General features: G+C 52.8%; 1 protein-coding gene across 4 annotated transcripts in view; it reads left to right on the plus strand.

The window, feature by feature from the left end:
* The window catches only part of MIPEP (mitochondrial intermediate peptidase), an 87,039-nt gene that overhangs the window by 28,579 nt on the left and 46,191 nt on the right, over positions 1-12,269 (plus strand). For all 4 annotated transcript variants that reach the window (XM_032496441.1, XM_032496442.1, XM_032496443.1 and 1 more), the window contains 4 exons: positions 4,066-4,219; positions 5,728-5,805; positions 7,163-7,367; positions 8,517-8,626. In XM_032496441.1, coding sequence (XP_032352332.1) covers positions 4,066-4,219; positions 5,728-5,805; positions 7,163-7,367; positions 8,517-8,626 — 547 coding nt within the window. The remainder of the gene's footprint in view (positions 1-4,065; positions 4,220-5,727; positions 5,806-7,162; positions 7,368-8,516; positions 8,627-12,269) is intronic.

Below are 12,269 nucleotides of genomic sequence, written 5' to 3' on the forward strand. Positions count from 1 at the left end.
GCAGGCGCGCCTGGAAGGAGACACGTGAGATGAGGGTCCAGAGGACTTGGTTTCGCAGTCCCCCCCCGGCTTGTGTCTGCCTCGTTAGGTTGCGCAGGCGAGGAGCTGCGCTGCTCTCCCCGCGTTCACCCTGTTTCTGTCCTTCTCACATTTGCATGTGAGCCCACGGAACGTGGAGGCCTGTTCAGAGTGGCACGTTTAAAACTGTTTATGTCCCGGGCAGCTTTACGTGCGCAATAGGACTGTTTTGAAATCTCAGAATCTTTGCCGTGACTCACTCAGCACCACTTTGTCCTGATGGGTCCTGTTTCAGCTGTGCCGGGTAGGAAGGGCAGGATTAACTCAGGCAGCGGAGGAGGAAAGCCCCGTGCTGCTTTCTCTACTGAAGCGTGTTGGCGCGCGTCACGATGAGGCGTTTCCTCGATTGGTGTTATACCGCGAAGCGCTTTTGTTCTGTGCCTTCTACCCGGGCATCAAGCAGGGGTGGGAGGCACCTCACTAAAATTAGATTTCATTTGTTTTAATGGTTTCTTTGGGTTTTTTGTTTGTGTGTTTGTTTTTGTTTTGGGGAAGAGGTGGTTAGGTTTATTTATTTATTTATTCATTTTTTAGTTGTCACCACAAAATTTCCAGTAGGGCGTCATTGTCTCCATATTTATTTATTTATTTTAACAGAGGTGCTGGGGACAGACCTGGACCTCGGGCGGGCTGGGCACGTGCTTTGCCCCTGCGCTCCCCTCCCTCCGTGCTGGTGGCCTCAGTACTAAGTTAACAGGAGGGCACGGAGCTGGCCAACTGTAGCCCTTCTAGAGAACGGCCCCTCCAGGCGCTGCTTTGGAAGTGCTGTCTCAGGTCTTTGAAGGAGGTTCAGTGCTGCCTGGGAAGACACTCATCTGAAGGGCAGTGACTGTATTACATCCGTAGCAGAGTGCTCTCAGCTTTGGGCGAGGAGGCAGTGCTGGGCTGGGGCCCTGTCTGTGCTTCCCCGCGGCGTGGCCGTGTGCAGGCGAGGGGGACCTGCACGTGGCCAATAGGCCAGCTCATGTGCGGTGCCTTTGGCCTCCAGGTCACGGGGTCACTCCCGCCTTGAGATAAAGCGTGAGGTCCTGGGTTCAATCCCCAGTGTACCTCCACTGAAGTAAATACCATATAAACCTAAGTACCTCTCCCCTGCCTGCACACACGTGCGCGCACACACACCCACACAACAAAATGCTCCTTTGCTGAGAGGTTTCCAGCAGTCCGAATGGTCTTTAGAGTAAGAAGTCACCACTGTCCCAGGAACACAGTGTCGCCCACCTGACATCCACAGGGCCTTTAGTTCATTTATTTGGCTGTTGACTCCGTAAAAAAAAAAAAAAACAGGAAAAGGGATGCAGAAGTGCTTCAAGTGGGGTTGTAAGAATCAGGGGTTTGAAACATCTGTTTTAAGTAGCTTAAAAGGCAAATTGATGGAATTTGGGGCTGAGGTTTCAATAATCTTGATCGACAAGAGTGGGCTGAGAGGCGCAGGTAATGGATGAGAAAGCAGAGGGAAAATGTGGTAGTTTGGGGGGGAGATTAGGACGCAGCCACGTGAAGGTTTCTGAATCCACGCTGGTCTCCTCTACTTGCAAGTGAAGACGCAAGTGTGTGGTTTGACACAAAACACGGAGTTTGAGGGCCTGTCCTTGACGTGAGCTTTTCTTCAGGTCACCCAGGGGTTGTCTTTGCTTTTATGTGAAATACTTCAGATTTAGTTTCAGTTTCTCAGATATTCAGCTGAGGAGAAGAAAGAACCTGGTACAAGTAAGGTAAGAGGTTAATGTGCAGAAACTGTGAGGTCGTCCTGGGAAGCGGGGCACGGCGACGATGGGGAGCCTCGGAGCAAACGTGCCTTCGTTCTCTTTCCTTTTCAAGTCTCACATTCTTCAGGGAAGGGTAGAGGTAATTCTTTACATTATGAAAAGCATATATGTAGTTACTTTATTTTTCAGTGGTTAATACAGTCACATGGTTGGAAAAAAATCAAAACCGCATTTAAAAGTGTTTGAGTCTCTGAATGGGGCTCGCAGCCTCCCTCCCTGGTCACTCTGAAGCTGTTTAATGTGTCCCTCGATGGTTGACTTTATTTTTATGCTCGAGGACTTGATTCCTTTCTGCCAGTAGTGAGTTTCAGTGAGTCTTGTTTCCTCGGAGCTGTTTACAGGGAGGTGTCTTGGGGGCGTGGGCTCCGCAGTGCGTCTTCCTCGCTTGGGGCGTCTCAAGAGGTCAGGGCCACTCGCGTAATGAAGTTGGAGTGTTTGTGTTTTAGACGCTTTGTAAAACCTTGGACTCCCACAGAGGGATGGTGGTGTTTCAAGATAGCGCTGCGGTTTAATGTGTGAGATTGTGCCGCTTCTTGGTTAGTGTGTGTGTGTGAGCTTGTTGCTTTAGGTTTCTAAGAATTAACTTTTATAACGAAAATCCCAAAATAAACAGAAACAGGGAGACTAATATGAACCCCACATACTCCCCTCCCAGATTCGGTGGTCGCACGTTGGCCATGTTTGCCTCATTTGTCCCTTCTCCTTTTTGTCTCCCTCCTCATCACTGCAGTGCTTTAAAGTGAGCCCTAGACCCTTGTCATCTCGGTTCTGTGTGCTCTTTAAGTGCCCCCAGTCCCTTGCTACCTAGTAAAGTTCACCGCGGTTCGTTGGCATCCTCTCATACCCGTCTCGACCCGTCGCTCCCCGTGGTCTCAGACTTGTCTGGTCCCAGTTACCTGCTGGGACCAGGAGCGCCAGGTTCCTGGCCCTCGCGCCTCCTGCTTCAGGGCAGCTTGGTTGCCTCAGGTGGAACATTCTGGCTCGGCCTGTCTCACAGAGCGACGTAAGGATGCAGGAGGTTCTTGAAGTGACAGTGCTTTGCAAACGTAAGGCAGTGTCCCCTCACCCTGTCACAGGTGTCGCTTCATCAGCTTTTCTGACTATTGTGTGTCATCCGTCTCCTCCTTTCTAACCTCCTCCCCTCTGCCTGCAGAGGTGCTGGATGTGCCTTGTCTTGGAACACAGGTGAGCAGCCCCCCGTGACCCTGGGGGAGCGGCGCCCTCGGGGTTCCTGCCGCACCTGCCCCAGCGGTCTGGCCTGCACACGGCTCCGTGGCCTCCGGAGCTGGCGTGCGTTCGGCCCTGATGGTCGGTCAGACCGCTCTCCCCAGGTTCCCGGCCACCTGCCGGTCACGCTCGGTCACGTGCTTTGGTCCTCAGTACCCCTCACGTCGGGGTGTCCGTCTCGGCAGCTCCCGTGCCCCGGGCGCATCACCCACCTCTCCTTGCAGGTCTTGCCTCGGCGTCGCGTTTCCCACATCCGCCCACCCTGGTGCGGCACTGGCGGCGGGCACCCTGCCTGTGAGCTCCTCGCCTCACCTTTTACTTCTTGTTTCTATGACTCTCCCTACTCTGAGTACCTCATTTAAGTGGGATCAGACTGTGTTTCTTTCTGAGACTGACTGACTTCACAGAGCATAACGTCCTCAGGGCTCATCCGTGCGGTAGTAGGTGTCAGGATTTCCTTCCTCTTTAAGGCTGAAATGATGCCCATAGTGTATATGTACGCACCACATTTTACTTACCCAGTCCGAGGCAGATGGACACTTGGGTTACGTCCATGTTTTAGCTGTTGCAACGCTGTGAACATGGGCATATAGATATTTCTTTGAGACCCTGCTTTCAGTTCTTCTGGGTATGTGCCCGGAAATGGAATTGCTGGGCTATGTGGTAATTCTGTTGAACTAGGTTAACTTTGAGGTATGTGTGTATATATAAATATAGAGTATAACACATTTTATGGAGTAGAGTTTTACCGTCAGCTCAAGCGGGTCAGATTTTGTATGTAACTGTGTGTGTGGTGTGGTGTTGAGAGTGAACAAGCTGGAAGGGATGGAGATGTGGGATGGATTCGGGATGATGGAGTTGGGACAGATGCATAGACATGTACCTTGTGTTTTCAGTCCTTTCTGGCTCCTAAATTTTAAGTGAGAAGGGGACAGAATCCGCGTAAGAAGCTGAAGTAAACAGAATGTGGTCGCCGTCTCTTCCTGCCCAGGTACAACATCGAGCCGAGTTTGTACTGCCCGTTTTTCTCCCTCGGAGCGTGCATGGACGGCCTGAGTGTCCTGTTTCACAGGCTGCTGGGGATTTCACTCCACGCGGAGCAGCCAGTGAGGGGAGAGGTGTGGTGCGAGGATGTCCGCAAGCTGGTAAGCATCCCGGGGGCGCCGCATCCTGGGCGCGGTCCCTGGTCCCCGGCAGCTCCGCGCAGGTTTGCTCTGCCCCAGTGGAGCGTCGCCTCACTGCTGCCTGTTGAGAAGTCTGGATCGCTCCGTCTGATTAGGACCCTGCGACAGAAACGCTCTCCTCCAACATCAGTCAGTGCCTGAAGTGACTGTAAGCATTTAACAGCAGGGCTCGTTCTCTGAGGAAAACTGTTTTAGAAACCTGATCCGAGGCTGAAGCTTGGACTGTTGAGAGACTCTGGTTCAGGAGACCTTTGTCATTGCTGGCCATGCTACTGCCACGCACGGGTCCCTGCTGGTTATCCCAGGGTCCCTGGTCCCCCTTTCCTCTCCTCCTAGCCCCTTCCCGCCTGTCGGAGCCCACGCTTGTATCGGATGCTAGTTGGTGCCCTGTGCTCTGGTGTGTATTCCTGACGATTACCCCAGCCTGGAGCACCCCCCCCCAAGTCAGGGCGCCCTTCATTTGAGGTGCAGGGTTTTTAGCTTTTCCCAAGGAGGCTTTGAGGATCTGAGGACCTGCAGGCTGTAGCTCTCTGTTCCCCTTGCCCTGTGCTGAGCACACTGTGCCACTTCTCTGTGTGAAGGAGCGGGGATGGCTCATGTCCCCTGGCTGTTCTGTGGCCGTAGAGTGGGCGGAGGTGGCGTTGGAAGGACAGATGAAAGTGCGTTCATCTCTCCTGTGGGCTGTGTCCTCACAAGCTGTGGAGGTGGACTGAATGCAGAGGTGGTCTGCAAATGGAAGCTGGTGACAGGCGAGGGCAGGGACAAGATGCGAGTGATGAAGACGTACGTCCTCCAGCTCAGGGGAGCCCCTCGGTCACCATTTGCTGGTTTTGTTCACTGCCATCTCCTGCGTGCCGGGAACAGTTCCTGACACCACGGCGATGCCTCATGGATGTTTGTGGGGTTAATGAACACGCGCGCAGGGAGTTCTCAGTTCTCCGCAAGTTGTGCAGAGTTGAAGACCAGCCCTCCTGTGAGCCACACCTCTCTCGTCGGCTGGGTGGTGGGGTGGGTGTGAATGGTGCTGTCACTGAGTTTAGCGGGGCAGATGCTGTGTGTTGTGGTTCTGCCTTCCAGGGTTGTGGCTAGTATGCCCGTGTGTCCTGATGTTCTGAGATTGAATGGGGGGGACAATTTGGCTGCTAATCATCCAGCCAGCACCCAGCCCCAGTCCCCGGGCGCTGCGTGCCAGGCTGAGCTGCATTGTCGCGGGCTGGCCGTCAGGATGGAGGGCTTGACGGGCAGGGTCTCCTCTCCGGACAAAATCCGTCAGAGGCACCAAGAGATGGAACAAGGTGGGCGGACGTCGGGGTGGATGCCACCCCGAGGTGATGTGGGCGTAGGAAGTGGTGAGATGTCTGCACTCGGGGCTGTGGGTGTCTTAGATGCAGACTCTCATGTGAGGAGTGCATTGCACTCTTCCAGTTCTGATGGCCTCATTCACCACTAAATTAAATTCTCTCTTCCAGGCTGTGGTTCACGAATCTGAAGGACTGTTGGGGTACATCTACTGTGACTTTTTCCAGCGAGCAGACAAGCCCCACCAGGTGATGCTTCATTTACACGCTAGTCTTTCTAGAATGGTTGGTTCATTTGTGCGGACTTTACATCTCACTGTTGTAGTGCCTGGTATGTAAAAGGTTGCTGAATAGATAAACTTGAAACTAGGGTGTAGAATCTGAAGATGATGAAAGTTGTGAAAGTAACTACGTGAATCTGTGTCTGGGTTGTGGTGACCGTGACAGTGACAGCAACTGACACTTCCCAGCCCTCCGTGTGCTGGCCGGTGCTCTGAGCCCTTCCCACACCACACCTTCCAGTGCTCACCTCCCCCCTCTGAGCTGGGCACTACTGTTACCGGAAAACCGAAGCCAGAGAAGGGATGTTACTTGCCTGGAGTCACACAGTTAGGAGTCCCAAGATTTGAACCCACATGTTCTGACCAGAGCTCCAGCTCTCGGCCACCATCCATCCTTGACAGTGGACCTGGCTCAGAACTGCAGACTCAGCCTCTGGGCGGTTCACTCCTTGGGTGGCATACGTGAGGTTCATGTTCTCGAGCTTTAGCACTTCCGGGCAGTTTGATTAGAATGATCAAGAATTCAGGTTGTCAGATACAGTAGAAATAAGGGTACCTTATATTTAAATAGTGATTCCCAACTTCCAAAGCAGTTTTAACAGATGTAGGCTTATGAATCTGGGCAGTGGCTCTGGTATTTGACAAAGTGGAGGCGAGGCTGGCAAGGGGACCAGGCTCCAGGACAGCGTGGCCAGTGTGGGCGGAAGGCGGGGCCAGAGCCTGGGTCGCCGCTGCCGAGTCCCATGTGCCTTCTTGTTGGAGGCCCAGCTCCGCAGGCCTCGGCCCGAGTCCCCGTTTGGGATGCGGTGGCCGAGCCCTGCGTCTTTGGACACAGGACCTGGTATTTCCAAGACGCAGCTGGTTTTCTCGTCTGAAAGACGAAACAGCTGCCTCCCAGGTTTCTGTGGAGAGTAAGCGGTGAGTGCGTGCGCGCCGGGAAGGCTCCTCCCAGGGCCTTGCTCTGTGGCAGTTTGGAGCTCGTCCTGTCCAAGTGACAAAGCCCGTGGATGTGGAAGGTGTCGTCCTGACACAGGAGGGGCCCGGTAAACACGAGTGTCCCGTCCCCCTTGCTGTGAGCGTCTCCAGCATCTGCTGTGGCCTCAGCTCAGTGCATGGCTTTGGAGTGGGTAACTGAACTCATCAGCACAGCCTCAGAGAATGGTGTTTTAAGAAGATGAACATTTTAGCAAAATAAAAAGTGCTGGGGGGAAAGTGTCCCTAACTAAGTGAGCAGAAGTATGGAGTTCAGGTGAAACGTGTGCAAGGCTCTTCTCCCTCCAGGGCGCCCGGCCCTTGGCTCACCCACCCGCTCCCTGGCCCCGCAGGACTGCCACTTCACCATCCGCGGCGGCAGGCTGAAGGCCGACGGGGACTATCAGCTCCCGGTCGTCGTGCTCATGCTGAACCTCCCCTGCCCCTCGAGGAACTTACCGACGCTGCTCACCCCGGGGATGATGGAGAATCTTTTCCACGAGATGGGCCACGCCATGCACTCTATGCTGGGCCGGACACGTTACCAGCACGTCACTGGTGAGCCGGGGAGAGGGGGCTTTCGCTGCACAGTCACTTGAAAACATACATTTCTTTCTAACTCGGAAAAAAGCCTTTTATCTGGGTGTCTGCAGTCGTGGGTGGCAGATGGTCTGCCTTGTCCTCCCAGCTGTGAGGCTGACCCGACCCTCCTGCGTTTTTCCCGCCGTTGATAGCAGTTCTCACCCAGGAGGGTCTCCGCTCCCAGTCTTTGAGTTTGTGCCACTTCCCGTTGTGTTGTGTTTTACGTGGACTTCAAGTCGGTGGCCGTGCGTATGAGTCAGTGCGTCTCCCCAGCAGAGTCAGCGAGTGAGGAAGTGAGCGGATGCTGCCTCTGTCCAGAGCCAGCCAGGAGACGTGAGGGCGTGCTGAGGGGCGCTCCTTGCTGTGTCCTCACCCCCACCCCCGCAGAAAGCCGGGGTGTCTCAGGCTGACGTGTGGCCGTGCGGGTGACATCAAAGATGTCCCCCCTCGCTGTCGCCTCCGAGTCTTAAGCTTCTTGTCACACGGGTCAGCTTGAGACCACCCAGGAGAGCCGTGTTTATTAACTAACTTCACACACACACAGTTTTAGGGGAGGAGAAGATACTTGAAAAGACTGTAGATGGGCTGGACAGAATCATAGTGTCAACAAAAGGTTCTTACAGGATTTGTTGCTTTAAATAATTTTGAGTTTAAAATGTTGCTTTGTGTGCTGAGGCCTGACCTTGTTACCAGAAGGAATTAATAGATCAAATAATATACTTTGAAAACAAATGAAGAAGAACAGCACTTGGCGAGGGAATTCAGTGAGTTAAATTCAGGTGCTCTGCTGACTGTAAGAATGTTGTGACTGTGCTTCACATATAGCCCAGCAGCGCCGAAGACGGGTTTGTTTGTAGAGCGTGTGAGCCATTGCTTTACAAGGTGTTTTATTCAGCTGTGCAAATATTTTGTTTTACTTCTAATACATGGGAAAATGTATGAGATTATTTTAAATTTTTCTGCAAATATGTGCAATAATTTTATAGAAGTAAAATATTGATTTAATAAATTAAAAGATTATCATAGTTCATCAGAAGTACAAATAAAAATTAAAAGATTTCATAAAAAGTAAAATAAATACGTTGATGTAATGCATGCCAATTTGTTTCTCCTTCCCCATCTTAGGGACCAGGTGCCCCACGGACTTTGCTGAGGTTCCTTCTATTCTGATGGAGTACTTTGCAAACGACTACCGAGTGGTTCACCAGTTTGCCCGACACTATCAGACGGGGCAGGTAGGGGGCTGACTTCATTCACCATCCCCTGAGGTGTGGGTGGCCCCTGTGACTCGCCGGGGACGCTGATCTCGGCCTGCCTTCCGCACTTTCTCGGTACAGAATCCTCCTCCTGGTGGCCTCCCGCCCGCTTGCTTTGGGCATGGCTCTCGTCGAGGGTGGACAGCAGACAGCTGCCCTTTAACGTGGGCCGGGCGGTTCCGGGCGTGGTCCGCACGGGAGCGGGCAGGCCCTACAGCAGGTTCCCTGTGCGCCCCTGTCCCCGCGTCCCCTGCCTGGGAAGCGCGTTCCCTTCCTTCTTGCAGAATTTGATTATGGAGCATCACATCAGGTAGTGCTTCCCCGGGGACAGCGCCTTCCTGAGTGTCGTGTGCAGTTACGTTCGTCCTGGGGCTCAGCTTTTAGAAAGGACACTGAAAGAGATTAAAGGAAAGGATGAATGGAGTCAGAAAAATAAGAGCCCAAATCACATTAATTTGTGACTTTCTGATTGTATCTCCAGATGCATGATGTGAATTGACCGTTTCTATTTTTTGGACTTGACTTTTATCTCATTGTTATTGTCAGCTGTAATCGGTGGGTTTCTGGATAACTAATCTGAATTAGTCTCCATCATAATCTACTTCAGTGATTAAGATGACAGAGCTGAAACACATGTGGTCCAGTCAGCTGTCTGTTCATCGACCCGCCAGGAATTGCTCTGGGAATTACGTGAATTACAGAGACTCGGCCCATGGGCGGGTCTTGGGCTGAGACTCGCCACCTTGTTATCTGCTCAGAACAATCAGAGCAGAGACGGGCCGGAAGCACTGCTCGGGGGTGACGTGAAGTTCCCCAAGAGGACGATCCTGTGTTACTACTGACGTTCTTCAGTAAGAAGAGTGATCTTTGAGCAAGGTGGCTTCAAGGAAAAATACTGAGCCCAAAGCCATACTTCACAGGAAAGGAGATGAGAAGCAGGAAAGAATCAGCATGCTGCTGTGAATTAATTCAGGTCTCAGGCTCCGAAGGCACGTCCGCAGGGCTGAGGGGATTGCAGACACAGCCTCCAGAGAGTCTGAAATAACCCTGTGCCTCCGCAGAGCTTGGAGAGCGCCGGAGGCACGAGAGGAGATGCCTCGCGCGTCCCAGAGGGCCTGCCTCTTCTTGTCGCCAGTTAAGCACCAAGTGGCTTGATGTTTTCATTTTGAGGGCAGCACTAGCCTAAGGACAGGAGTTAATTCCCTAGAATCTGAGTCTGTAAGTAAATAACACGTAAGCCCGGGAGAGGAGCAGCAGGACGGCCTGCTGCCCCTCAGGAAAGGAACTTTTCTCCATCCCGTGGCGCATTCCAGCGAGTTCTCAGAGTAAGGATAGCATCGCGGTGGCATTAACACGAAAGCATCTCGTCTGAGCTGGAGCGCACCGGCCAGGGGCTGCTCGTGGCAAAGGTGCCAGAGGTTACAGGTGTGCCTGTCAGAGTCCAGGTGCACGGCTGTCACCGGTGCCGCAGGTGCTCACTTGGGATTCAGAAGCGTCTTTACAGCTTTGATGTTGTAGCTTGTCAATTTATCTTCCAATCAACAGCGCAAGCATAGGGAAGCGCGGACTTGGTGGCAGCCCGTGTGAAAAAACCCAGGTCTTAGACGTAATGAACTTGACGTGAATTGGCCGTCTGCGGGAGCCCCTGGCCTCGCACCGCCCCAGGCTGCGTCCCGGGACCTGTGGTGTCTGAGCGACGGGCCATGGTCGGTCTTCTCGTGCATGTGGTTCTGGCCTTCAGCCCAGCCCCTGCCCAGCTGCTCCCAGTGAGCACGAGGCTTCTGTCAGTGGCCCCAGCAGGCTCACTTCTGGAAGCGTGGACTTTGTCGTCCTTTAAATGTTTTAATAGGCAGTTCCTTTCAGTCTTGGTAAAACACAGCTAGCCTGAAACAGACCAACCTAACCGTGTTTCAGTGATGGTTTCCAGTTACAGTCACTGTGTTCAGTGACACCCATCACCACCCTCCACCCCCAGAATGCTTTTCACCCTGCAGAACTGAAACTGTCCCCGTGAAATGCTGCTCCCCTCCTCTCTCCCCTCCTCTGTCCCTGCGGATCTGACGGCTCTGGGGACCTCGTGTCAGTGGAATCATGAGTGACTGGCTTGCTCCCCCCGCACGGTGTTTCTAAGGTCCATCCACGCTGCAGCGCGGGTCAGAGTCTCTCTTGTCTGGGTTATGGAGGCTGGAGCCGCCGCCCCGACGGACGGGAAGCAGCATATTGTCGTGGTTCCGATCCGCGCTGTGTGGTGACCAGTGACACTGAAGCCCTGCTTGTTGAGTGTCCGTGTTATCTTTGGAGAAGTGTCAGTGAATTTCAGTGCAGTCCCGTTCACCTGCTTTTTCCTCTGTTGGCTTTTGCTTTTGGTTTCACATCTAAATCATCACTAAATCCAACGTTGTGAAGCTTTTCCCCTAAGTTTTTTCCTGAGAGTTTTATAGTTTTATGTCTTATGTTTAGATCTTTGAATCACATTGGGTTAATTTTAGTAGATGGTGCGGCTCTTTTTCATACGTTAATAATCCTGAAACTGGGATCTTGTCAGCGCTCTGCTGGCCTTAGTGTAAGTCGTCTGCTGAAAGAGAAAATCACTGGAGCTTTTTTTTTTTTTAACAGTTGAGGTTTTGGCTTCAAGGAAATAAGATGGTCTTGGCCCCTGCTCCGAAGGTGAGAGTGCCGAGCACCCCGATACGCAGGCTGAAGCCGCTCCCTGAGCCCCGTCCTGCGTGTACCGTGGGGAGACGTCCCGGACGTTTGGATTACGTGCAGTCCTGGACCTTCCCCCTCTTTCTCTCATACCTGTAGACCCTGATTCCTGTGGGGGCGGGAGCTTTTTGTCCCTGCCCTGGATTACTGATCTTGTCACAGGCCTCAGGTCAGTGTCTGAAGATGAACGCATCTCATCCTCCCTGGCATTCCTGCAGGTCTGCCCTGTCTCCCGCAGGTGGAATTTCCCCAGGGTGCGGTAACTGACGAATCCTGGAGGGACGTGTGCCCGGTGGCTACGCGCGTGTGGTCGCCTGCTCGCGGGGCCCCTCTCTCCGTCCTGCGGTCGTCTGTCTGTCCTGATGCCAGGGCCCAGCCGCCTTCCTCGCTGCCATCTTGTTCTGGGTCTTGGCATCTGATGGGGCTCGTCTGGACTGGCTCTTGGGAAATTTCTTCTCACCTCTCGGGCCTTTGTCTTCTTTCCTGTGCATCTTAGAGAATCAGCTTTTCTCTTTTCTTGAAAACCTGTGATGAGAGTTTGGTGGGGATTACGTTAAATCTGTAGGTCAGTCTGGGGAGAGAGAACCGACATCTCTGAATGTGGAGTCTTTCAACCACGAGGACGATGCGTCTCTCCGCTTGTGAGTTCTTTCAGGAAGTCTTAAAGTCTCCCAGAGGGTCCTGCTTGACTCGTATGAGCTTCAGTACTGGGTGCCCTCCCTTTCTGATAGTTTTATAAATGTGTGTTTTTAAAAAACTATGTTTTCTTCTTGTTTGTGCTGGTGTTTAAATGTGCAGTTAATCCTTTTTTTGGATATTAATACCTTATTTTTAGCAACCTTGGCGGACTTTTCTTACTAATTCTAACAACCTGCTTACAGGTTGCTTCTGCTGCAGATAATGCCGGGTTTTCCTT

Source organism: Camelus ferus, chromosome 14 (assembly GCF_009834535.1).
Source record: "Camelus ferus isolate YT-003-E chromosome 14, BCGSAC_Cfer_1.0, whole genome shotgun sequence".
Classification (NCBI taxonomy): domain Eukaryota; kingdom Metazoa; phylum Chordata; class Mammalia; order Artiodactyla; family Camelidae; genus Camelus; species Camelus ferus.